General features: G+C 48.5%; 1 protein-coding gene across 2 annotated transcripts in view; it reads right to left on the minus strand.

Moving 5' to 3' along the window:
• Positions 1 to 24,271, minus strand: part of MYT1L (myelin transcription factor 1 like) — a 136,871-nt gene extending 112,600 nt beyond the window's left edge. For both annotated transcript variants that reach the window (XM_068564217.1, XM_068564216.1), the window contains exons 1-3: positions 24,217 to 24,271; positions 24,025 to 24,058; positions 23,731 to 23,793 (exon numbers count right to left, since the gene is read on the minus strand). In XM_068564217.1, the coding sequence (XP_068420318.1) occupies positions 23,731 to 23,793; positions 24,025 to 24,058; positions 24,217 to 24,271 (152 nt within the window). The remainder of the gene's footprint in view (positions 1 to 23,730; positions 23,794 to 24,024; positions 24,059 to 24,216) is intronic.
• Between the last annotated feature and the right edge of the window lie 2,047 nt (positions 24,272 to 26,318).

Consider the following 26,318-nt stretch of genomic DNA (forward strand, 5'->3'; position numbering starts at 1 on the left):
AGGCACAGATCCACCCTTCAAGTCACTTATGGTCCAATGGGGACTCAGACATGGCAGTAATTCTGCTTTAGAACCTCTGGCCACTGTTTACCACCGTGCACCAAATGCCCGGGGAGTCGTGGGCACTCATCCAACAGTTGTTGAGTGAATAGAGAGTGTGACAGACACTATGATAAAAGTATAGAGAGGGCACTATGTCATAAGATAGAGGGGCGGCCAGCCAAGGGAGCTGGGGCGTCCCCAGGAAGAGGCGACGCTGGAGACAGGCCTCAAAGGAGATGCCCAGATATCTGGGAGGGACTGGGAGGATGGCACGAAGAACTGAGAGCCCTGCAGGGTCAGACCATCCTTGCAGGCTAATGACGGGAGTTATTTGAGTTCCTCCATGCAATCGATGATGCGATCACATTTGCATGTTGGGAAGCTGACAGCAGGTGCAGTGAGGACAGATAGAGGGTGTGAGAGACGAGATAGGGTCAGGGGCGGGGGGAAGCAGGCAGAGCTCCCACCCATGAAACACAGAGTGATGAGTCTTCTGCCTTTTGACTGTTCCCATATTGTAAAAATACAATAATCAAAACAAATAATGTTTATTATAATCAGAAAAAACTGAAGGAATCAAATTTTGGTCTAGAGAGTGTTTCTAATAGGAAATAAACCGGTATCTGAGATTTCTCTTATGTGAACATTTACATGGATTTGGGGAGAATCTGAGTCAATAATCTCAGCCAAACATTCCATGGCACTGAAGGACTGAATCCTCCCTGCCTCCATCCCTGGCAATTGGTCAAGTCCAACTTCCATTCCAGCGAATCTTCTCAAGACGTGGTCCTGGATCTGAATGGACTTGTTAGTGTATTCACTCTGCGCTTATCTGAATAAATAAGTAATTGTAACAATAAGTATTCTTTTTCTTCGGGCCCTGTCTGTGATCTGGCAGCTCATGAGGACTATTGTTACCTTCCCCAAACTCTTCTCTATTGTCTTAGTTCATCAACAAATTGTTGGGTGTGTCTGTTCTGCGTCAGTGCTGCCTGCACACCAGGTGTTCACTGAAACAGACAACTGGCCTGCTTTCACTGTCAGATTCATTCAGATGCTGGGAAATAATGGGAAAACAGTTGACCTTGCGCCATTCAGTCATGTTACTCAAAACGGCCCCAGCTCCACCTGGCAATGGGAATGTCTGCAGATGGTGTAAACCCAGCACTACGGTGGGCTTCTTGTTGATTCTCTCCCCTCTCAGCAGCCCCAAATCGCAAGATGCCAACGGGGAGCTCAGACCTTAGACGGTAGGGTTGCAAGATTCAGAGTAGGAGAATGGAGACTGCCCTTCTATTTTTACCTGAATTGGTTTTACTTCCTTATCCTACATTTTGTAAACCATTTGGATTCATTTTTTCCAACTTTCTGGAATTAGCTGGCCTCAAGCTTCCAGTGTCTTCTGCCAGTTTACATGGTTTGATGCTCAAGTTTTTTCTACAGCTACTAACGTCAACTGGAAATAAAATCGCGCTCTTCCTACAAACAGATTCGTTTTGTCCCTTCTCTATTTGACCCATTCACACTGACTGTGAGTTCCTGGTATCTACTTTAAACACGACAACCCAATTCAAGCCCACAGGACAGATTTCATCTTACTTGTGCCAAACAGCTCCTGGATGAAGAACCCACTCCCATAGACAGACGCTTCCTGGTCTATGAAACCCAGTGGTTTGGAATGTTTCAAAGTGAAGCCTTGGGAAGTGACTCTGGGACACGCAGTGGGGAGTGTGGAGCCTCCCAAACCCATAAGTGGACCTCACATCTGCTGATGGGGTGGCCAGCAGGACAGAATTTGCACAGCTGAGGAAGAGCGGGTGTTGCTTCTCTTCCAACTAGCAGGGGCTGCTGGCCCAAGTGCTGGAAAAGCCAGACTGCTTTCCAGCTGCAGCCTCCTCCAGATTCATCCGGGCTCATGTCTATCAACACACACGAGTCTTTCGAAAAAACCAACAACCCCCCACAGTTCTGGAATGTCCCTAGCGTGACAGAACAAATGGCAGAGTCTTAGGGAAAATTGGGAATCTGGTGCCAACATGAAACCCCAGGTGGAGAACTTGGCAGGCGCCATGGCTGGCGCTTCACCTGTGCAGGAGGGTCCAAGCTTCACTTAGGGTTTGGAATTCAGGGTCGGTGTTGCACTCCTCCATTCTGCTTCTCAGCACTGTCGTCAGGCCTCCACCATGGGAACAGCTGCCTATTTCCCATAGCAGCGAATGGAACCTTGTGTTTGATGGCTACTCCATGAATATTGCTGAATGAGCAAACCGTAGTTTTCTCCACTTATCAGTAATGAAAGCACTTATCACATCCTGGTGTGATTATCGGTTGACATACTGTCTTCCTCCTTCATGAGACAGAGAAAATGGCCCGTGTTTAAGGGATTGTTCTATTTTTAGAGCTGCAGTATCCAATACAGTAGCCACTAGCCATATGTAGCCAATTAATAAAATTAAAGGAGATTTTTAAATGAATTCATCAGATGCACTAGTCACGTTTCAAGGGTTCAATAGCCACATGTGGCTAGTGGCTACCATACTGGACATAGTAGGTTCTCAGTAAATATCTACTGAGTGAGAAACCGATGGGAAGGCTTCTCACTGGACACTGAGGGAAGCTGAGTAGGGGACAGGGCGGGAGGGGCTGAGCTTTGGGAGGCAGCTCACAAAACTGTGACTGCAAGAAAGCCCAGTCTTCTGGCCCAGCCACTCGAGGGAATACATGCTGTATACTTACAGCAGGCTCAGACTCAGCCGCCCCTGAAGGACAAGGGTGCTGCTGGGGTGAATGTCTCTGCTGACCCCCGTAGCTGAGCCGCTGCCGGCATGAGTAGCTGTTGGACCTGCCGGGTCTGCCCGCCTCTGAGCAGAGAGGTGAGCCCGGAGGCCAGGTCGGCGTCTGCAACGTACTGACAACTACTTCACACACTCTCTCCTGCATCCTTATCACTCTATATAATACGCAACGTTCGAAGATGACCGTAAATGCATTTGTATGTTTCTCACACAGTGGAAACTTCAAAGTGCCAGTATGAAGACTCATAAGATCATGGCAGCTCAAGCTTTAACCTCCTTGAGTTACTTAAAGTTGCCAATCAGCCTCCAGGCTTTGCCCTTCTGCAGCTACTCTACCCGTTTGGGTGTCTTGGTAGGTCTTTTAGTTGCTGTAGCTGTTACAGTCCTTTTGATGTTAACTTGATTTAAACAGCGTTTAGTCTTTTGTGTCAGGTTATTCTAGAAAATTGGTTACCTGCCACGGAGTTTCCGGAGTTTCCGCAACGAACACATGTATAAAATATTGTGTATTACATGCTCTCGAGGCTGATTTCCGTGTTATTTTTAATGGTCCTTTGCTTGACATTTTCACGTCTTCAATTTTAATACAGACAGGGGACAGGGTCTCAGAAACTGAGAAACACATTTGGCCGAGTGTGCCCTGCTCGCAGCCCTCTTGTTACAGCTGCCGACAGGAGACAAGGATGTAGGATGAGACGATCTTGGCTCTGGCCTCTCCCCGCTGAGGGCGATGCTCGTGGAGCCGAGAAAGGCCACGGTCACTTCCGAGGCTCACGAGGGGTTCTTTGTGGTCTCTGCTCTTGTGGGTGATATTTTTCCTGTGTTGCTTGAAGAGCCTCAATGTGTCAAGGATAAATAATTATTTTGGAACAAGAGAAATTCTATTTGAACATGATTCTGGAGCCCTGGGTTCTACTGTCAGCTCGGCTAATGCCAACACCACTCACAGATCACTTACTATGTGCCCGGTGTTTCCTAAAATCTTTACATATACGGATCCGTTAAACTCTACAATGACCCTGTGAGACAGGTGCTACTATAATTCCCTTTTTGAAGGGCAGATCCTGAGCTCCTTGCTGAAAATCTCAAGGCTGAGTAACACCAAACAGGTGTTGACACCCTCCCCACTCCCCCCGTCTTGGCTTCTGATCTCTAAAGAGGGAGAGATGCTGGGCTCCTTCCTCACTGGGCTCTAGTGAGGAACCATTGACACATTTGCTTCTCTGACATCTATCATGTGGTAGGTAGGCTCGCCATAAATGCTGCTGAATGAATAGATGGATTCATTTGTTCAGGAAACGTTCCCTTGAGCACGGCAGACACAGCCCTCACTTCACAGGACAGGAGCAGAGAGAGTCACCCTCGTGGAGAGGACGGAGGGTCAGGAAGGCTTCACAGAGGAACTGATACGGATGGGGCAGGAGAGAAAGACACAGAGAGAGAGAGACAGAGACAGAGGGTAGTGTGACTGCATCCGTGGGATGGCGAGGGACAGCCCTGGAGACGGAGGCGCCCATCACAAGGCGGTCAGCGGGAAGAGTTCAACAGGGCGTCGTTTTCGCACTATAAACACCCTTCCTGTGGCTGCAGTGTGGTGAAGGAGCTGGAGGAGCCCAGGCTCACACCCACGGATGTGGAGGATGCGGAAGACTCGGGATTTTGTTGGGTTTTTTGGTGGGAGAAGGGCAGGAAGATCAGGCTGACTTGGGCGGGCTAAACGTGAGCTGTCCCAGCTTCCATAGCGGCAAGAGGGGTGGACTCAGGAGAGAGGTCTGGCTGGCAACACTGGTTTGGGGTGGTCAGTGCACGGCGGGATGGAGCTGGCTTCCTGGGGGAAGAGTGGAGAGAGAGGACTGACAGACCCCTAGGAAGACGGGCATTTGAGGAGAGGGAGGGGGGCTGACGGAAGGAGACGCAGAGGACAGAGGACTGTCCAAGTGCCCTGAGGGCTCCGAGGAGGCCTGAGCTGGTCCCCCGGGGCTCCCTGTCTGGCTGGAGGGGGTGGGAGCAGAGAAACCTGCAACCCCGGGACAGCACTCGGAGCCCCCGGGAGGCCACAGGAGTGGGAGAAGAGCGACCTGGGCCAGGATGGATGTCGCAGCAGGAGGTGGGTTTTGAACCTGGCCTGGAAGGCTGGGCCGTATCTACGCAGACGGCAGAGGGTCCGGGTCATCACACATGCGGAGAGTCTGTGAACAGCATCAGAGCTACATAAACACAAAAGCGACTCTGCTGAGAACATACACTTAAGTAACTTGCTCAAGATTACACAACTGTTCAACTTTGGGCAGCTTATTTAATCCCTACCAGCCTCAGTTTCTCCATCTGTAAGATGGGCACAGTAATGCCCAATTCAGACTCTTGACAGCAAATGAAAAACATAAAAATATATATAAAATACCTTCTGACTATGTGGAAGGTGCTCCGGAAATCTGAGCTCTCTTTTTCTTATTTTCTCCCTCCTCTTGTCTTGTGTACTCTGGACATCCCTCTTTACCGCTGAACTTTTAAAGGGGTCCTACATGTCTTTAGAATATATAAAGGTATTTAAAAATACTGCAGAAGTAACTTACTTCACTGAATTATTCAGTTAAATGGCTGGCATTCCAGACATCTTCCTGATATCTTTTCAACAACATATATATTAATAAAACCAATTCAGTTTTGACTACATATTGACATATTTCCTTAATTTTGTTCTTTTATTCTCTGTAGAGTATTGTAAACAAGAGTCAGACTGATTTGAAAAGTATATATTTTTAAGTTAAATGTGACATAAATGTTCTAGGCATTGTAAGACATTCAATGAATAAATTTTCAAAATAGTTACTTGACCTTATGGCTTTAGAGAATTAAAAAAACTTCTGTTTCTGGAAGGCAGAGACTTGCTTTATGGGTTGTTTTTTTTTTTTTTTATCATTTTAAATGATGTAGCCTGTTATGAAATACTTCTTGCCTTGAATGGCAGTTTAAAGATTCAAATAAAACATAAAATAATCACTGCGTAATTTATTTTGACTCAAGAAGAACACTTCCCCAGGGGAAGGCAGCAGCCTGGTGGGTCCGTGGTCCACAGGGCTGACGTCCACCAGGGAGGATGGGTGGAGACACAGAGAAACTAGCACCCTTTTCCCAAACCCGCTTTCCAGAATATTTGGTTAACTGGCTGCTGAGACTGTTTCTTGTATTTTAAAAGAAATCGTGAAATTCTTACAGTATCCCCCTCCCATTTTTCTTTTCACCTGAAATAACCTGTGTTTCTCTGTTCTTCCAAAGTCAAAAGAATTCAACTAAAGCAGCCCTGGTATGAGCGTAGAGCCAGCAGCACCTGCTTTCCCCTCCCCCCTCCCCTCCTTCCTCCCCTCCTTCCTTCCAGCCCTACTTCTCTATTTCCTCTCACGCTGACCCTTCCAGACCATGTCAAGTTCTGCTTTTTCCATAAAGTCACTCCTGGTCAGTCTGGAATTCAGGATCCTCTGCTTTAAAAGCTCTGCACCATCAGATACTTAGCGTCCTTTTTGTAACTATATTGTTACTGGCTTTTTCATGTGTGTTCATTTCATCATCTCAATTTAACTGTTTCCTCCTTGACATTAGGGTGTGCCATAGAATTAATTATTCTAAATTGCCACTGTGCCAATGAAGGAGTGGGTGTTCAATACATTGCTTTCTACTGATTGGTATTACTGATGATTTTGCTATCAGCCTCCTGGTCTTCAGGTTGGTTCCACCAGTACCCAGCTTTCAATGAAATGCTTGCCCTCGCCTTTCCATCTGCAAAACAGCATTTACTACACCTGCCACCTATAAGACTGGAAGGGGGAGAATGTTGAGAATGTCAGATAAAATCACCCCAACAGCCAGTGTACTCCTTGGCAGTGAGATCGACAAATTAAACTGCTCTATAAATTCACTTTGACCCTTCCTATTTGAGCTAAAAATCTCGGATGGTTAAAAGGGTTCCTGAAGTGGCCAGTTCATGACGGCCTGGGGAACCACGTGCTGGGCTACTCCTAAGACAACACTCTCAGAACAGCAGAGTCTGGAGGAGAGAGGACCCCAGCGATCACTCCATCTACCCCTTCACCTAGAAAAGGAAGAAGCTAAGGCCAGAGAGAGTCAGTGACAGGCACGAGGTCAGGAAATGACCGGACTTCCCACCTGCTACGTGAGCACAACTCTGCCAGGTGAGGAGAGAAGCCTCTTAGGCATCCTACTTACATCAGCTTAGAGAACACGTCCAGAGAGGAAACTGCTGGAAATGAACACCGCGCGTGCTTAGACTGTCAACAGCGTACCGGTTTCCACTTTATCGGTCTTGATATTTACAAGTTGACAAGAGTGCTCTGGGTCACATTTAACAACAACACAGCAACACGGACGTTTTGGTCTGCATTTAGTCCAGACGAATTCAACACTGGAGGCAGCAACTGTGACATCATTAGCAAGTGATTGTTCCACTTTGTGCTAGCACAGGTACTAGACACTGCAGCAGTACTTAATACCGTAGCAAGAGCCGATGCTGCAGGTATACTTAGTACTGCAGTCATGCTTAATACTACTGTGATACTCAATACTGCTGTGATACTCAATACTGCTGTGATACTCAATATTACAGGGACATTCAACGCTGCTGTGATACTCGGTACTGAAGGGATACTGGGGAGCTCCTGAAGTTGCGCCAGTGCTGCTACCTTGAATTACAGTAGTTAAGATTGATAGGAAGAACCGAAAAGACAAACCACAGAATGGGAGAGAATATTTGCAAATGATGCAACCGACAAGGGATTAATCTCCAAAAGATACAAAGAGCTCACAGAACTCAATATCAAAAAAAAACACACAACCCAATCAAAAAATGGGCAGAAGACCCAAATAGACATTTCTCCAAAGAAGACATCCAGATGGCCAAGAGGCACATGAAAAGATGCTCAACATTGCTAATTATTAGAGAAATGCAAATCAAAACTACAATGAGGTATCACCTCACACCTGTCAGAATTGCCATCATCAAAAACTCTACAAATAATAAATGCTGAAGAGGGTGTAGAGAAAAGGGAACCCTTCTACACTGTTGGTGGGAATGTAAATTGGTGTGTAGCCATTATGGAAAACAGTATGGAGATTCCTTAAAAAACTAAAAATAGAGTTGTCATATGATCCAGCAATCCCACTCCTGGGCAAGTATCCTGAAAAAGCTATAACTCAAAAAGATACATGCACCCCAATATTCAGCACGATTTACTATAGCCAGGACATGGAAGCAACCTACATGTCCATTGACAGATGAATGGATAAAGAAGATGTGGTACATATATACAATGGAATATTACTCAGCCATAAACAAGAATGAAATAATGCCAGTTGCAACAACATGGATGGACCTAGAGGTTATCATACTCTTTCTGTTTCTCATAAGTGAAGTAAGCCAAAGACAAATATCATATGATATCACTTATATGTGGAATCTAAAAAAAAAAAGATACAAATGAACTTATTTCCAAAACAGAAAGAGATTCACAGACATAGAAAACAAACTCCTGGTTGCCAAAGGGGAAAGATGGGGGAGAGGGATAAATTGGGAGTATGGGATTAACATATACACACTACTGTATACAAAACGGGTAAACAACAAGGACCTACTGTATAGCACAGGGAACCACATTCAATATCTTGTAATAACCTATAATGGAAAAGAATATGAAAAAGAATATATATGTATAACTGAATCACTTTGCTGTACAGCAGAAATTAACACAACATTGTAAAAAAGCTATACTTCAATAAAAAAAGATTGATAGGAAGAACTGAGAATCAAACTATATAAGAATTTATGATTTTGCCATTTACATCTTTGCCCCAGGGACCAATATATAAGAAAATACATGCAAATGAAAAATTAAAGATTTCTTACTCTTCCTCCAATACGTACTAGTGTTCTCTTTTTCGGATGCTCTAGGACAGAGTACTTTGTCTTTCTACGGCTGGTAAGAAATTATTCAATTGTGGAATATTTAAAACTCAGGTAGTTGAAGCATTGAGATGTTTATATGTTCGGTTCAGTTCAGGTCGTGCAGGAGGTCCGCGAGGGGCCTGGGAAGAAGAGCCAGCTGTGCTCATCCAGCCTCGGCGAGGGCTTCCCAGCTTAGGAGTTAAACCACTGCCTTCAGCTCAGCCATCGGTTGGATGTAAATGATGCTGCTATGTTTTATTTGTCTCCATATTTAATAGCACTAAATAGATGAGAATTTTTCTTCTTTTCTCTCAGTTTTCTCAGGCAGTGCCCACCTCCCTTCCTTGTGAGTAGACAGATAATTCTCAGTCCTGCAGATGCAAAGGTTCTCAGGCGTCTTGGTTGGGAACTGAATACTGGTCTGGACCAGAAGAGCTGGATTTGAAGCCTCCTATTAATTGTGTAACCTTGAGGGGGTCGCTCCATCCCTATGCGTCACAGGTCCTCGTCTGTAGGAGGAAGGGCTTGGTCAGATCCCCAGGGGTCTTTAAGGGCGTTTTCTGGAACCTGGGCTACAGACCAGGTGTCTCGGGGCTTCTGTTCCCTGGGGTCTCCCTGTCCGTGGAAGGCTTCTGTGGGCAGGGGCCTGGGGGCTCAGCTGCTTGCCTGATTGCTAAGGGCTCTCATTCCAGGACTCCACGCTGTTTCCGTTCATGGTTCCTATTGCAACTGGGTTCCTCACATCTTTTTTTAATAGGTCATTCTCATTAATTAAACACTATCAGATACTACGAAGACATGAGTGAGGATCCGTGTACAGAATGTGGACCCGCTGGAGAGCATTAGCTTCTCAGAGTTTGAAGGATGCTAACGCGACAATTGATGACAAGAAAAGTGAGAGGTGTCACATGGCCCCACTGCTGGACAAACAGCAGCAACAACAGAACCTGAAACAAAAGGCTGCATACAGGTCCCTTCAAATGAATGCACGGAGCTTCCCAGGGCCACATGCCTTGCGAGGCGGCTGGAACTGACGTCAGCCCCCTTCGCGACGACCACCCCGCTCCTGCCCCCTCTCTGTCTGCATCTGGGCTGCACGTCCCTCACTGAAGGGAACTCCAGCACAGAGGGCTTATCCCAGCCTGGGATGCGGTCCAAAGGCCGGCGGCATCGTGGCAAGTGGGCAGGGCTGGGGATGGGAGGCCTGGCCTGCCGGCCGGTGACCAGCCCATCACCTGGACCCCAGCGGAGCACTCGGCCTCTGGGGTCCAGTTCTCACCACACAGCACGGGGCAGACAGAATGTTCTCGCACACAGTAAGGTACATGCAAGCTGCTCACGCATGGAGTCGACCTCGGACTGCAGAGGACGTGAGATGAGCGTGAAATCGTCGGCCGTGCAACATAAACCACATCGAGTGCGTCTTAATGTTTTGTCCGCCTTCCGGCTCCTGCTCCTTGTACTGAACCTTGGACCCGAGGACGCAGGACCTGAGTCTCCCGGCCCCTCTTCCTCCTGGTTCACCCCCCACCCCCCCGGCGGCTCTGAGTCCTGCTGTGTCTATGCCCTGAATGTCTCCAGTGTGTCCTCCTCGCCCTCCATTCTGCCCCCGCCTCAGGCCAGGCTGGCTTCTGTCCCCCTGGTCACCAAGAGCTTTCACTCCTATCTCCTCCTCCAATGCACTGACTTCCTTCCTTCCCCCCTCCATCCCTCCCTCCCACCCCATCTCTCTTTCTCTCTCTCTCTCCCTCCTGAGAGGACAAAACCTAACCATGCCTGTGCACATACGGTCCTCTGTGACCCACTGGGCCACATCCTGAGGCCGGGGCTTCCACATGCCCTTGTCCCCATGGGGGACCTTCCATGATCGGGATCTTCTTATGGCGACAGCCTCCTGCCTGGCTGTGCTTTTCTCCCCCCGCCCCCCGCTGGGGGCGGCCACAGTCCCACTGAGGACCCTGCCTCCTCTTCTGGCCTCCCTGGGCCCCCCCCCCACCTGGCCTCATCAGGCTGGCTCCCCTAGGCCTGAGCTTCCCATGGGCTGGTGCTCCGTGTCTGGGTCTGGTGCGTCTCTGCTCGGGCTCCGAGCCCATCTGCCGCCGGGGATCCGGTCTGTTACCACGCGGATCTGGGCACTTGGCACAGTGCCGCTTAACAAAGAGCTCAGAGTCACCGAGTGAAAGGGTGACTGAACACGCGAGCCCTCCCGCCATCCCCTCCCCTGAGGGCCCCCTTCCCCCCACCGGCCAGGTGGAGAGTCTCCCCCTCGGGAAGGCTGGCCAGCCCAGGGGGATGGAGCCCCTTCCTTCTCTGTTCCCTGGTCCCCAAACAGGACTCCGAGGGCCCTTGGGACATTCTGTCATATATGTGTATCCGCAGGACAGCTGGCCTCCTCAGCGGAGGAATCGCTTCCTTCCCGCGATGCCTCTGTGTCCGACCATGGTCCTGGCTCATGGTGTGGAGGTGATAGATGTCAGATGGTAATCAAGAAGACTTCCTCCACGGAGAAGATAGTAAGATCCCACTGGTTATAAATTTAGGTAGAACTGAACCTAACCCAATCTCTTTACTTGTAGAAATTGTTCTTCTATCTTTCCAATCACTTTCCCTCTTTCATTACGTCAGTAGCAACACCTTCCAGCAGGTACTAAATGAACGGCCACCCTGAGCCGAGGAAAGGATGCCTTGGGGAGACAAAGAGAGACGTTTCCTCTGTCTTCTGAGGAGCTGATGGCAACCCATTTAGGAAGAAAATTTTACATCTGGGCAGAAGCTGTGCAGTGGTGACAGGTGCCTAAGAAAGTTGGTGCGGATCGAAGATCCTGCTTCAGATGTTGTGTTTCGAGTGTGGGAAGGAGATCTACTCTTTAAAGGGAAGTTGTGATGAATCCTTGTGTAAATAACACAGGATGTAGACGAAACATGGGTGAAATCTGAGGTCCTGCCCGGCTGGAGCCAAAGCTGGGACTCAACGAAACTCTTCCAACTTCCATTTTCCAAGATGTTGCAAGTTGGGGATGTTTGTGTCCATGCCGTTCCTTGGATAAAGGTGGGCATGCATAGTGCCCAGGAGGGAAGTGAGATGATTTGGCCCTCGGGCCCTGTCCCCTGCTCAGTGTTTGGGGGCGCACGGCGGAGGGCTCACGGGAGGAAGGCTCTCACGGGCGTCGTGTGTCCAGTGCTTCTCCCAGGGCCCTTCCTTCTGTCTCCCTGGTCGTACCCTCCCCTGCATCCTGTATGTCCGGACGCATCGCTGGCATGGGCCACACATCTTAGGTCAAAGGGCAGGGTGTCCCTTTGTCCCCAAATGTTCCTTCTGCACAACTGTTGTGTGTGCAGTGAACACTCAGTAATTAGCCCAACAGAGCATCTTTGAAGCAGTCTGTAGGGTCCCGTTCTACCTGGCCACAGAGGTGACCGCGTCTCACTTGCCTCTGCGCATTTCCCTAACGAGCACTGTACTTTCTGAGATAAGGCAACTGGGCGAGTTTCCCCAGCGGGGAGGAATCCAGCCCCTCCACCTGCTTGCTCCTTCCCGGTCTCAGGGCACCGTCTACACGCCCACATCCCCCATGTGTATGGTAACTGGTAACCATCCGTTTGCCTTTTGTGTCGTTGGTGTGTGTGTCTAGGGATGGTTGCCAAGGGCAGGGCTGTGCCGAACGCCACCCTCGGTTGGACCCCAGGGCCTCTGTACGGCAACAGCCCCAGAAATGTGCGCTCGCCCGCTCCCGGCTTGCTGCACCCACACTCTCAGGGGGCGCTCTCGACAGCCACAGCCAAGGCCCCTGGCTGGGCCAGAGGAGCACAGGGCAGTGGAGACCCTCAGGCCCTGACGCAGAGCCTCTGCCGCTCTTTGCTGGCCTGAATGTTTATCATTCTAAAATCTAAAGACACTTTTATATAACATTCAGGCACAGTTTCCTCCCTCAGGGGCTCTGTCCCCGCCCTGACGCACTTGGCTGTGGCTCTGGTGACCGGACACTGGCTTCTCCTCTGCTTCTGGGCTTGGAATGTTGAGGCTGGTGGGTGGCGAGAGGGGGGACCAGGTGACCGAGACAGAGAAAGAGAGCCTTTCACCTTCTGCCTGGCACGAAGCATCGCCCCTCTGCCTGGAAGCCTCTTCTTTACTCAGCTATGGAGGGTCTCACCCCAGGGTCAGTCTTGGGGGGTGGCAGCTGGGGTCCAGCTCACCTGAACACTGACAAGTGAGACCATTTAAGAGGAAAAAAGTGTGGCTTAAATTTCAAACCATGTTTTTTTCTAGAATTTTCTGGCATTAGCATTGTTTGAAAAATTACCAATCCTTTGAAAGTTTATCCTTTCACAAAAACATTTTTTTTTTAGTAAGAAGGAAACGTTTTAAAAACAATTATTCCATATTATTTGCAGAAGGAAACAGGGGCACCTTCCCTTCTGCTGCTGGGAATGCAAACAGGTCCCATCTTGCTGGAAAGAAACTCTTAAAACCATTTCCGTCCTCACGTCCTTCAAGCCAAGTCTCCTCCTTGTGACAAACTACCCCAAAGAAGGAGCCAAAAGCTACAAAAACTATCTGCAAAGACACTTACCACACATGATCTATAACATGGAAAAGTTAAAAAAAAAAAACCTAAATAAATAATTTCCAATAATAAGAGCTGCATAAGTTACAATATCACCATAGGATGGAAGTTAGCCGTGAAAATTAAAATATTTAGTGACATCAGAAAAGGCTCATGTTATAAAGTTAAATGAAAATTTAAAACATACAAATTTACACCTATAACATGAGACTAAGTAAAAGAGTAAAATGCATTAAAAATCCAAGGAAGGGCTTCCCTGGTGGCGCAGTGGTTGAGAATCTGCCTGCCAATGCAGGGGACACGGGTTCAAGCCCTGGTCCGGGAAGATCCCACATGCCGCGGAGCAACTGGGCCCGTGAGCCACAGCTACTGAGCCTGCGCGTCTGGAGCCTGTGCTCCGCAACAGGAGAGGCCGCGACAGTGAGAGGCCCGCGCACCGCGATGAAGAGTGGCCCCCGCTTGCCACAACTAGAGAAAGCCCTCGCACAGAAACGAAGACCCAACACAGCCAAAAGTAAATAAATTAATTAATTAATTAAAAAAAAAAATCCAAGGAAAAAGTCTGATGTTCTGGGCAAATGTCACATTCCCTGAACGGAGCACAGTGGCAAGAACGAGACAGGTGTTCATGAAAATCTGCCCCCACTTCCACTCTTCTTTCTTTGTAATCCCATTTTTAGTCCTTATTTAAGAAAATGAGCATTTCCCACCTTTAATCCTAAGTCACCTTTGTGCGCATGCAGTATTTCTTTTGGTTTCTCTTGTCGATAAAAATTCCCCGGGAGGATCAGTTAAGACAATTTGAAAAGCAAACTCCTTTTTATCTTTTCAAGTCCTGAAGTTTCAAAGCTGCAAGTCCCAGGCCTTCTTGCCCCATTTCAGGGAGAGGCCGCGGCCGGGCTGTGCGTGGGGTCCAGGGGCAGCACCCACGGGCGGCCCGGCCCAGGGATACGCGGGCTGTGCGTGGGGTCCAGGGGCAGCACCCATGGGTGGCCCGGTCCAGGGATATGCAGGCTGGGTGGTGCTGACGCCTGGCAGACGGGGCTCCGGTGAGAGCCTCGGCCCCCGAACCCCCTCCCCTCTGCCTACACCATCACTTATTAGAAACCGCTTTGGGTTAATTTAAGAAGCATCTCTGGCAAGACCATGCTGCCTCAGGGAAAGTTCAGTCCATTAGTCACTCAAGGTGGTGGCTTTGTCGTAAGCATCTGATTAGCGTCTCCTGAGATGGGGGGCAGGCGAGGGGCTGTGGTCCAGAGAGTCTGTTACTACAGCAGCGGTGGGGGTCCCTCTGCCCCCTCCTGAGGGCGGGGTCTGCTCCCAGATGCAGCACCAAGAAGCCGTTCCATAATTAGCTCCCCGACACGTGCGTGAACCATGGCGAGGCTGCCTCGGTCGCACTGCGGGCGGCACAGCCTACACCGGCGACCCCGGCTCCAGGATCGGGGTCTGCCCGGTCCTCCCCGCTGGCCGCTGCTGCCTCCCTGCCCTCCTGGCTCTCAGCCCCGCCCTGGTGCGGGGGTCCAGAGGGCTCTCGGGGGGCGCAGACAGTTCATTCAGAAGCACAACCGCCACGGGATGGGCTGGGGGCTGGCGGGGCGAGTTGCGCATCACTGCATCCTAACGCATCACTGAGGAATCAAATTTCTTCCGAGCTGCTCACTCCCCTACTCTCCTCCCCAGAGTTTTAGGAGATGCATCCACTCCTGTGGGAAGCGTATCCCTGGCCATGTCAGATACAGCATTGGGTAGTATTCACGGCCCGCACAGCGGCTACTAAATTACGAGTGGATCTTTTAAAATCTGCTGAATTATACAGGGGGAGCTCAGAGCTTTCCCTTAACAGGAAAGGGAAGGTGCGTTTGTCTTCCTGCTCCCAGGTCCACAGGGCCTCGCGGAGGCTCACGGGGCCCAGGTAGCCCTGTCTGAACGAGGGAGGTAAGCCCTCCACAGGTTGTGCACAATCTCCAGGGCGCGTCCAGATTTTCTTCCAGCCGAGGCACTCTGGACTTTTACTGCCCGTGTGCTCCCGGCCACCAGGCTCTGCTCAGGCCAAGCATGCAGGGCAGAAACGGCTGGTGACCACAGAGCCTCGCTGGCCCAAGGGACAGGCACAGGGCAGGGCTGGCTGGGGGCTCTGAGCAGCCGGGAGCCTCTGCACCCCCCTGCACACGTGACCTGAAGCCCGTGTTGGCTCTGGGAGGGGGTCCCCTCACGGGACAAGGCTGAGCCTCCGCAGCCCTGACCTATCCACACCAGGCCGTCCAGCCCTTCCCCAGACAGATGGCCACTAAATATTTCCTCCACTGCCAGCTTCAGACATACCCTGGCTTTGTTTGCTGGTTGCTCGCCCAGGACACAGCCTCTCTTTGCATTACCTGAAAACCCCACTAGAGCAGGTGACTGCCCTTGGCACACACAGGCCTGTACCCTCGGGAGCCGTGACCTCACACTCGGGGGGCATCTGAATCCCCTGGGGGGGAGGGAAACAGACAGCGGGGCCCCTGCCACATCTTCTGAGTTGGCAGCTTTGGGGTGGGGCGTGTAGCCAGGATGCTTCCTTTCCAGGAAGTTCCCAGGTGATACTGACGTTCCGGGCTTTGGGGAGGACGCCCTGCCTGAACGGAGCTGATTCAGCCTTCAGCCCAGGGATGGCTTGGCAGTCAGAGGGCTCAGGCCCGGCTGTGGACCCACTGGGACACCAGAATTATGAGGACGGTGTAGGTGGCTTATCCGGAGCTCCTCTTCGCTGGACCTGACCCCTCCAGCCTCCTCTGGACTTTGGGGTCCCGGCAGGCAGCCCTGGGATGAGGTGAGAACCAGGTGCGGGGGTGATTGCTGCGGAGATGCCGGACGATGGGGCAGAAGTGAATTGACTTCAATTCCCAGTTTACGCAGACAATTCATTCTGTACTGTTTAAGCCAGTTTGCAGTTGGGTTTCTATTTTTTTGGAGTTGGAAATGGTCTAAGTCACACAGAAACTTTTTCAGACGAAAACACTGCAATCTCATCAAATTAACATTACGGCTAAGAGGGCAGAGCTTCTTTCCTCTAACTCTGTCACCAGTTTTAGCAGGAAGAAGGTTCTGGAGTTTGGGGGTTCAGTCGTTTCTTGGGGTCTCATCTTGGAAGCCCTGTTTTCTCTTCAGGACAGAAGATCTGAGAAGGAGGAGAAGCCACCACTTTGCAGAAGGACAAAGGTCATCCTCGGGACTCCTTGGGCCTCTCAAAGTGAATATAAGTAATAATACTAACGGCGTGATTGCTCTCAAATATGGATCTGAAGAGCTGGTTGCAAGGCTGACTTCTCCGGCATCACTGATTCTGACTGCAGATTCCAGGCACTTGGAGTTGCTGCCTGGACTTGTCACCTGGAAATGCTGGACTCAGCGTGAGGGGCTCACACATCCGCCCCGTCCACCCTCCCCCACCAGTCACACCTCTCTCAGGACCATCCAGCAGCCACTGACTCAGGGCGTCGCCTCTCCCATCCCTGGTGGTGCGGACGTGCAGGGAGCCCGCACACAGGTCGCGGAAGACCAGCTCGGGGCTGCGAAGACCAGCTCGGGGCTGCGCAGCCAGCCATCGGCAGGTGTGCGGGGCTCCCGGTTCACGATCGCCCAGCGGGTCAGCCCCCCCACCCCTCACCCTCACGTCAGGACCCCCTCTCCACCCACCGGTTCTGAAACGTGGCGGCCGCGTACCTGCTAGAATCCCAGCGCAGACGGTGGTTGTCGGAACCGGTAAACCCTGACGGTAGCCGTACCACACACCGATTTCTGCTGTGTATTCTGGAGATGTTTCAAAGCCATGTTTATATATCTTTAATCACTAGTCAATAAATCAGACCGAGATTATAATTCCTGTGTTTAGTTCTTAACCAATACAGATTGTAAATATTAGAGACTGCAAGTATACTTATGTTTTAGTTCCTACCTGAAAATACCTATATTCCTCCTCTATGAATGTGGAATTATTTTAAAAGTATACTGAATTTTATAAAATGTCAAAAATCCACCCTGAAATGCATTACCTGTTTTATTTGCGGTTTTAAATACACTGAATCAGTCACACTGTCTTCTGAAATATGTAACAGACCCGGCCAGGGCCAGAGATCTGTCCATTTGGGCAGACACGCTATAGACGGGCAGCAGGCACATTGTGTTCTTGGGATAATGGCCAGGAAGCTTTTTTTTTTTTTCTTTTTTTTTTTAAATAGAGGATTTACTGTGACAGTGAAGGTTAACTGCCACCACAGTCCGGAAAGACCATGCCTGAATTTTGTGTTTGCACACATACAATTCACAATAAGGCATCAAGCAATGGTGAGTCTGGGAAACCCACTTGCTTTGAATCTCCACTTCAGACAGATAAGTCCCGAGATCACAACATTTTTGCTCTCTCTGCAACCGGGCAAGCTATCAAATTAATGTTAAAATAGGTGTGCCCTAACTTCTGATTCGTAATATCAGTGGCAAAGAGTAAAAAGGACAGGCATGCCGTAGAGTTTATGCATGGGGTGATGCACAGCGATGTCTCATGAAGAATGAAGGGGGAGTTGTTGATTCTCGTGCTCCTGGCTGGGTGGCTGCGTGCTCAGAATTCTTCATAAACGCCCCCGAGTGTGCCCTGCTGCAAGGCAGCCATACATTAATTAGAGCATAAAGGCGACACTGCAGTGTTTCCACGCACCCAAGTGGATCTTCATTTTTCACATGCGGGACCCTACTAATTAAAATCAGCTTTGCAATTAAATGTGGAAAATTGTGTCAAACTTTCAAGCGTGGTTAGAAAAAAATGCAATTATTTTTAGGGTTTTTTATTTTAATGCAAATGGAAATTCTACCCATGTGAAACCAGTAAAAGGGAGGTATAGGGATCCCTATTTCTCTTTCTTCCTCTCTGTCTCTTTCTTTCTTTCCTTCTTGATTATCGATTCTCCTCTCAGTTGCACGTTGAAATGCTCCACTATCTCTCCCAGTGCCTGGCTCTCTTCCAAGGCTTTTAGTGAGAGCTCTTTGTCAAGGCATGAATAATACAGCCCCCAGGCTGCTGGCAGCATCCAAATGAGGCATGCATACATCAGGAAGCAAGCCCTCAGCTCCAGCTCCAGAACAAGCTCCCGTGAAGACAGGCAATTATTCACCCGTGGCTGCCGCCGTGGCAATCACACTGGTGGGTGCAAAGGTATATGAGATGGAGAAAAATCTGAAGAAGGAATGTGTACCATAAGCCAGAGAGAATTTAGTAATTTTCTAGTAAAAACTAAATCTACCACTTGGAGCTTTTAATTTTAAAGTTTCAAGATAAATTGATTTGACTCTGAATTTTCTAAATGGGGAAGGGTTTAAATATAACACCAAAGCCATCCCCTGACTTTTGGGGGATTGTTGCTTGTGCAAGTCTCTCAAGCTAGATTTCGGATCAAATATCTCGCCAGAACCCTATGCTCAACAAACAGTAACTTAAAAAACAGCTGTGAAGGGTAAGTGTGAATAAAATCCATTAAATTTCAGAAGTAAATTCAGAGGGTTCACAAAACCAGCGATGTGACGAATGAATCCACGTTAAGGGTTCTCTTTCCCTCTCCCTCTCTCTCTCTCTCCCTCTCACTGGAGGCTTATACAGAAATCACCATTCAGAAAGAAATAAGTAAATCCAATTAATTCCAAATGGTCCAGTATGTATATAACTATTATAAGGAAGGCTAAAATTCAAACTCCTCTACATTGTTTAATGTTTATTAATCTGAAATAGATACTAATATTTTTTATTGTTCCTATTTCTAAGTTTTATTGGGACTTTGATGATGAATTTAGTGCCTATATATTCACCCCTTTGTAACATCAAGTTGCACTGTATCTTTAACACAAACAGTATTTTGTATCAACGCGGGGAGAAAAAATTGTGAATATATGGCATAGAATGTTCAACCTTAGTCAAATGCTCAGGAGTAGATTTTTGCAGAAATGTTTTGACGTTCCATATTTTGGCTCCTATCTTAATATCCGTTCATCTAATTCTCTGGATTAATAACCAATCTCTTTTTCAGGTCTTTGAACCAAACTAAAACAATTATAGATAGAGTGACGTGTGGCCCCCTGTCCACATGTCTCCATCCATAAGACGTTCATCTTCAGTAGAGGGGGGCATCACCAGGACATGCAGAGGGCCCAGTCCCCCAAGACGCCCCCTCAGCTCGGCATCTGGCGTCGGGAAGTGCTTCCTGCCCTCGGAGCCCCAGGCCAAGGGTTGGGTCTGCATCCTTCACACCTTGCCTGCCTGCAGCCTCTAGCCAACCAACCAACAGCCCAGCAACTTCCTAAACTCCAAGTGCATGACCCCCACGTATTCCATTTTTTCCCTGCTGCCCAGGCTGCAGGCACGTGGAAAACGCTCTTTTTTCACCCATAGGTGTTTTAAATGCTTATAGATCACGAGTCTGCCTGAACACTGGGAAGGAGGTGGTCCAGGGAGGAGAATGGGGCATCCAGGATGCTCCCTTCCCTGAATTTGGGCGTCTAAGAACCAAACTCTGGAAAACTCACTTAGGATGGCGGAGGGGTAGTTTTGCACCTGCAAAGAAAGCCTGGGATCGGCCCCTGCGTTTGAGATGCAAACTTCAGCTACCCATAAATACCAGTTTAGAAAAGACGTGTGCACTCAGAGCAGTGAACTGTCAGGTGTGCGAAAGATGTAAGATGTGAGTGGGAAAGAAGAGGTCGGATTTGCTGTGTACAGAAAAGACTGAGTCGGTATTTTGCTTCATGACAGGAGACTTACTTCTGGCCCTGACTGCAAATCCATGATGTTCTGTCATACTTGTGTGCTAATAATATAAAGCCTAGAAAAGTCAGAGTCATGTGTCTAGATACTAATGATGTTTCTGAAGATAACGGCTGGTGATCTTGTTCTCTGCCTGGAGGCCTGGCCCTGTTCACATGCATCAGGGCAAAAAATATTGACTGAGCTCGGATCCCCGCTGGTCAGTGCGCAGGGATTCAAAGAAATGGAACTTCAGTGCCAGGAGGGTAGCCCCTCGGAGGAACTGGTGTGCTGCCTGCGTCAGATAACGAGGCTCTGTCATTCGTCTTCCTCTTTTTTACCTTGACTGCCCAGAGACTCAGCACTGAATGGAATACGGTATCAGAACTCCTGATACATCCTGGGTTTCTGGTAAAATTATGTTTTCATTTCCCTTATGTTTTTCCTAATTTATCTCTTTGATTCAACCTTTAACTGTGCAGTTGTACATGTGTTTGTCAGGCACCTCAAATTGATGACGAACTATTAACACAAATAAATACCCGTGAATAGATTATCTTTAGTTCAAGGACATAATTTTTGAATAAGGCAGACCAACCAATAAAGTAAATATTATAACTTTAACTCCTACCTCTCAGTTTTTAACCAGGATCTTAAACTGTGCATGCCTTGTGAATTCAGATTATTGTTTAATTTCACAGGTCTTATCTGATGATTGATCCTCCTCTATCACCTATTCCCCATTTCTTACAAATCCACAACCCTACCTCTATCACACAGGAAAAAAGCCATCAGTCTTAGGAGCTATCATGAAAAGCCAAATCCCCGTTGAAGCAGCAAGGCCACCCCCCCAACGTGCATGCCCTCCAAAGCAATAAGAAGGTACACTGAAACTGTGATCAATATTTGATTTCCTTAGAAATTATCTTGTGTTCAAGATAAAGATGAACTGAGAGGCCTCATTTTACCACTTGATATCAAATTTCCTAAAAATTTTATTTTTTATTTCTTACATTGTTGATTCCCCTCACCTGCCTCCAATTAATTTTTGCATGTTCAAATAAATAGGTACTTCAATATACTAAAAGAATGCCTTTTTATTTGGCCACGAACTGGCGTGATGTGTGAGTAAAATGAAATTGTAGCCTTAACGGGAATATATTCATTGGAAAATGTATCTTTAAAAGCCCGAAGTAATGGGCAGTTTCATCAAGACCCAGACTGAGGCTGCTGCTCTTGTCCTATCTGAAGGGGCCTCATGTGCTCCGGTATCAGCAGGGACAGGGCAGAGGGCAAGGTGACACCTGTGTTGGTGTGGGCGGGTACTGCAGGTATTCATGTGCATGAGCAGCTGTCAGAGGGGAGAAACTTTCATTTAGGAAATCTTTTAAAAATAGAAAAAAACAAAGCCAGATACAATTGAAGTCTCACAACTTTGAAATCGCACTAGTCAGAAGACGTTGATGCCTACACGAATCTTATCTACGACCAGGAGCCCCTTTTCAGTCTGAGCAATTCAAACATCACCCCTTAGTTAAAAATTGCTGATAATATACAGACATTGAAAAATAAAATTTAGAAAGCCTCACTTGATACCTCAATGAGATTCCTTGGAGAGAAGTCTTATCTGTGACATAAGTTTTGAATGGTAATTAGTTTTACATAACAAAGTCTGCAACTTTCTCATTTTAAAACCCAGGAAATGTGAAGTCAATGCATGTTAAATAATTCACCCAAAGCCCCTTGGGTGATTAGTGGCAAAGGGGAAACTGGGCCCAGTGTCTGTGTACTGGGTTCCCACAGTATGCCTCCCCATTCACTATTTCTATTAAAACAGTGGGAATTCCAATAATTGCAAACACTATGACTCATGGTAAAAAATAACATTTTAAATTAAAAAAAATTGAAATTATTTTTGTTGTAAAATTTTCCAATTTGGCTGTTTCCGTGACTCCTCTCTAAAGTTCCGCCTACTTCACTCCTGAAAAATTCAGGGTGTTCTGTGCTCTCAGCGGCGTCAGGTCTCAGAGGAGGGTGGGGCCCAGCTGTCTTCGAATTGTTCCCAGCCTAAGGCTGAGCATCATTTTCTGAGCAGTGGAGGAGATCCCAGGGAGAGCTGTGCACACACACTGCATCCCACAGGGCCCAGCAGCCCACAGCTCTAGGGGACGCACCTTGGGTAGGAATACAAACGCTTGAAACAATTCTTTGGGAACTTCATGATTTTTCCAGCAAAAGTGTGGTTATGACACCCAATTAAAACTAGCTGGCACCTAATTAAAACTTTTTAGTCAAATTTAATCATTCCTTCTAGTAGCAAAATAATCAAGTTTAACTATTGTCTAGTGAAGAGATGATTAGGGGAAAAAATCCACTCATGGTTGGCTAACTTGTTTTCCATTGTAAACATAAACAATCCAGTTTTTAAAAACGAATTTACATATATACTCCTTCATAAAATAACAAATAGTTAAAAAAAACACATATTTAAATTACATAATTCAATAATTTTTCACAATCAAATAATCATATAATAAATTAAATATAATAATTTAAGTCACAAAATTCTCTTAACCATGGCCTGTCGTTCCTTTGGTATGAAACCATTTCATCATGGATGCCCACTGAAAATTCCCTGCCTCCTTAAATGCTAGCATGGGTGTTTTGGAGTAATTTGTAATTTTCCCCTTGATGTTGCTAAAGGGCAATCATAATAATTGCTTGATTTCATCCGTAAATTAGTGTTCAGCTGAAAAGGAAAGAAAGTGGAAAACAGCGAAGGACGGTCACCCTGGGGTGCTCAGGGCACCTGCTCCAGCTCCCGAGCTTTGGGTACCTGGGCCTGGCCCCTGATGGCTGCTTGGGCTGAATGGCCTCAGTCCTCGCACCCTTGTTTGTGGGAATTAGCCAAAAATGTGTCATGGCCTGTAAACATTTCTAACTCATCATAACCCAAACCTTCCACTGAAAGGTGAAGCTGCCTTAATACCACAGGGAAAGGGATCTCGGGAGAAGTGAATCTCAAGACTGAGCTAGCTGCACGTGACTCGCAGTCTTGGTGTGAAGGATGCGATTCCGCTGTGGCGCATTTTAGCAGCAGTTACCTCCCTATCCTGTGCTCCAGGTGTTGCCACCTCTGTCACGGACATGAAATCCGGGTATTTACGAGCATCGTCTCTAAGCCCCAAAGCCTCACGAGCGTGATCTGTCTGGACGTTCCCCTCCTGCTCTGAATTTCCCCTGCAGCTTCCGGGTGACAGGCCTCGACCTCCCTTCCCAGGACGAGCCGAGTGCCCACAGGAAGATTAGGAAGTTCACGCTTTACTTCACCACCGGATGTTTACCATCCTGAGCTACGGAAGGAGAAAACGGGGAGGAGAAATATGGCTCCCAGTGACGTAGGGGAGGAGCCCAGGGAGCAAGTGGGGAGAGGTGCAAGGCAGGTCCCCAGTCGTCACCCTTGGTGTGGGGTGAACGCTGCCCCAGAAGGTGGTCAGAACGTCTTACAAGAGCCCCACGTCCAAGGAGGACAGGAAAGCTTCCCCAAGATGGTCCCCATTCACTGTGCCCACGCGTCACTCAGCATGGCGTGAAAAGCCGAGGCCTTACCTTCTGTGTCTCGCATATTTTCCGCTGACGTGGCCACTGCCGTCACAGCCAGGGGTGGGACAGCTGCAAGAGGAAAGGGTGGGTCACTCAGGTGCCACCTGGACGGGAGGGAAGCGGGGGACGCAGACAGACAGGGAGGACTGGAAACTGGGATGAGGGGGCTGGGGTGCGGGCCCTGGGTCCCCCGGGAGCACGGAAGCCCTGTCTCCGCTGCGACGCACAGTCTGTGACCGCTGCTGGGGATGCGTCCTGCCCGCTATCTGCACAGGCTAACTGCCCGTCCCGTTCACTAACCTGAACAGCTCCTGTATGGCCGGCTCCACAGGAACTGCAGAGAGAGGAAAAGAGACAAATTGATGATCGATCCCAAGAAGCCCTCTTCCACAGACAACTACCGAGAGGGCGGTGTCCAGGCCGGGTCTGAGGGCTTCTGCAGGACGAAGGGGACCCCAGCAGGGCCCCAGGGACCTGGAAGCAGGGACGTACCTCGAACCCCTTTGGACCGCGTGCGATGCCGCTTCTCCTCGGCGTCCACCTCCATCTGGGGAGAGAGGAAGGCGGTCAGCGTGCGTTCCTGCTGGCGATTCAGGGACGGCTTCCCTCTGTGAAGGGGTGCTGCTGGGGAAGGACCAGGCAATCTAAATGTGTTGTTTAAAAATTACAAAGCAGACCTCGTCTTGCAGGGCCCCCTAAGTGGAAGACTTTGATTAGGACCCATCTGGGTCGGTCAGTCTGAGTTGTACTTTGTACCAAGAATATAATGGATAGGGCTGAAGTTTGCAGGAAGGAAAAAAATGCATATATTAATGTCTAGATTCTCCTTGTAGCTGAAGTGTTTAACCTGATTGAGGAGTCGCGGCGGGGAGGAGGTGGGCGTCACAGAAGGACACGTTTTAGCGTGCGGGCTACTCTCGCCATGGTCTAGTCCTGGGGGACGATTGCATCCACCTTGATCTAAATCGTCAGGACGCTTTCCAGGGTCACAGCAAGGCTCACACTTGGAGATGACAGAGTGTTTCCATCTATTACCTTGCAGGGTCCTCACACGATTCTGTAAGGGAGGTGTCTTTATTACACTTCCTTTACAGCTCTGACTTGGCCAAGATCATTCAAGGGGCAGCTTTGGTGCAGGGTCCTGAAACCAGCCACTGTCTACACTTTCTCTTTGAGCCACGGGAACATACTTCCAGGTGGGTGAATGGGAGTAATTTATACACAGCAAAACCGCATCGTGGGAGAATTCCACTCAACGCATCAGAGGGGCTGACGAGAGATGATCAGTAAAGACGACAGCTGCTCTGACCAGATTCCAACCTGGACTGTGTTATTTTTCACCCTGCCCATTGTGGCCAGAGCTGCATTCTGGGCAGAAGGTGGGGACATTGTAAAATGTCATGTAATGGGGGGGCATGTGTGGGAGAGATGGATTGGGAGTTTGGGATTAGCAGATGCAAACTAGTATATATAGGATGGATAGACAACAAGGTCCTACTGTAGAGCACAGGGAACTATATTCAGTATCCTGGGATAAACCGCAATGGAAAACAATATGAAAAAGAATATATCTATCTATAACTGAGGACAGCAGAAATTAACACAACATTGTAAATCAACTAACTGTACTCCAAAAACAACAACAAAAAGTCATGTATGCACAGTTCATTTCCTTCACAGTTTATGACAAGAAACGTCAGAATTTGGGAAAGAAGACTCTAGTTGGACAATTATGGCTCTGCTAGGTGACATTATAGAAAAGACCTGGGTGGATCTGCTATTGAAATAAACCATCAGCAAGGCGAGATTCTGCACAGAATCGTAACAGCACGCTGGCAGCTCCTGCTTTAATGTTCATACCAACTGACCAACAAATATTTATTTATTACTCTTGTGTGTGGAATAATAAAACTACCTATAATAAAAAATGTAAGTTCATTTAATGAGCTTCATATCTTAATGGGCGATGTATCTGCACAGACATAAGATTTGCCAGATTTAATAACCTAAGAAGAATTTCAGGAAAGGAGGAGCCAATGCGAGGTGAATCGCTGAGGCGGAATTTCTCAGGGAAAGCTGAGATACTTCAGGACGATTAGTTTAGGTGTAGAAGGAAGAAGGGACTTACACGTAGATCCGTGTATATAGATACATGCAAAGGCTCAGCTGACATGCAGATACTAGAAACGCGTGCTTGGATGAACGCGCCGGTGAATGAGCTGGTGAATCCGTTTGCTGGGGAGATGGTGGGTCAAGGAGATGGCGGGAACAAGGTGGAACCTCGAGATGACGGGCTTGGCGGAGCAGGGAGCGCTCGGCCACAGGGAGAGTGGGAAGGGCACCTTAGGGGCCTGGACAGGCCTGGAGGGTCACTACTGACCCAGCGGATAGACAGCTGTTGTTGGCTCTTGAGCGCGGGAGGGATCCCTCGCCAGCATATTTATAAAGAAATGAATTCAGCAGCAGTTTGAGAGAGTGCAGAGGGGAGCAGAGTGGGGCGAGAGGAGACAAGAGGAGGCGACCTTGCCGGGAGGAAGGGCCTCCACCAAGTCGGCCTGAGTCCTGAGATGCAGCTGACCGGGGAGGAGAGACGC

This window comes from Eschrichtius robustus, chromosome 15 (genome assembly GCF_028021215.1).
Source record: "Eschrichtius robustus isolate mEscRob2 chromosome 15, mEscRob2.pri, whole genome shotgun sequence".
Lineage (NCBI taxonomy): Eukaryota > Metazoa > Chordata > Mammalia > Artiodactyla > Eschrichtiidae > Eschrichtius > Eschrichtius robustus.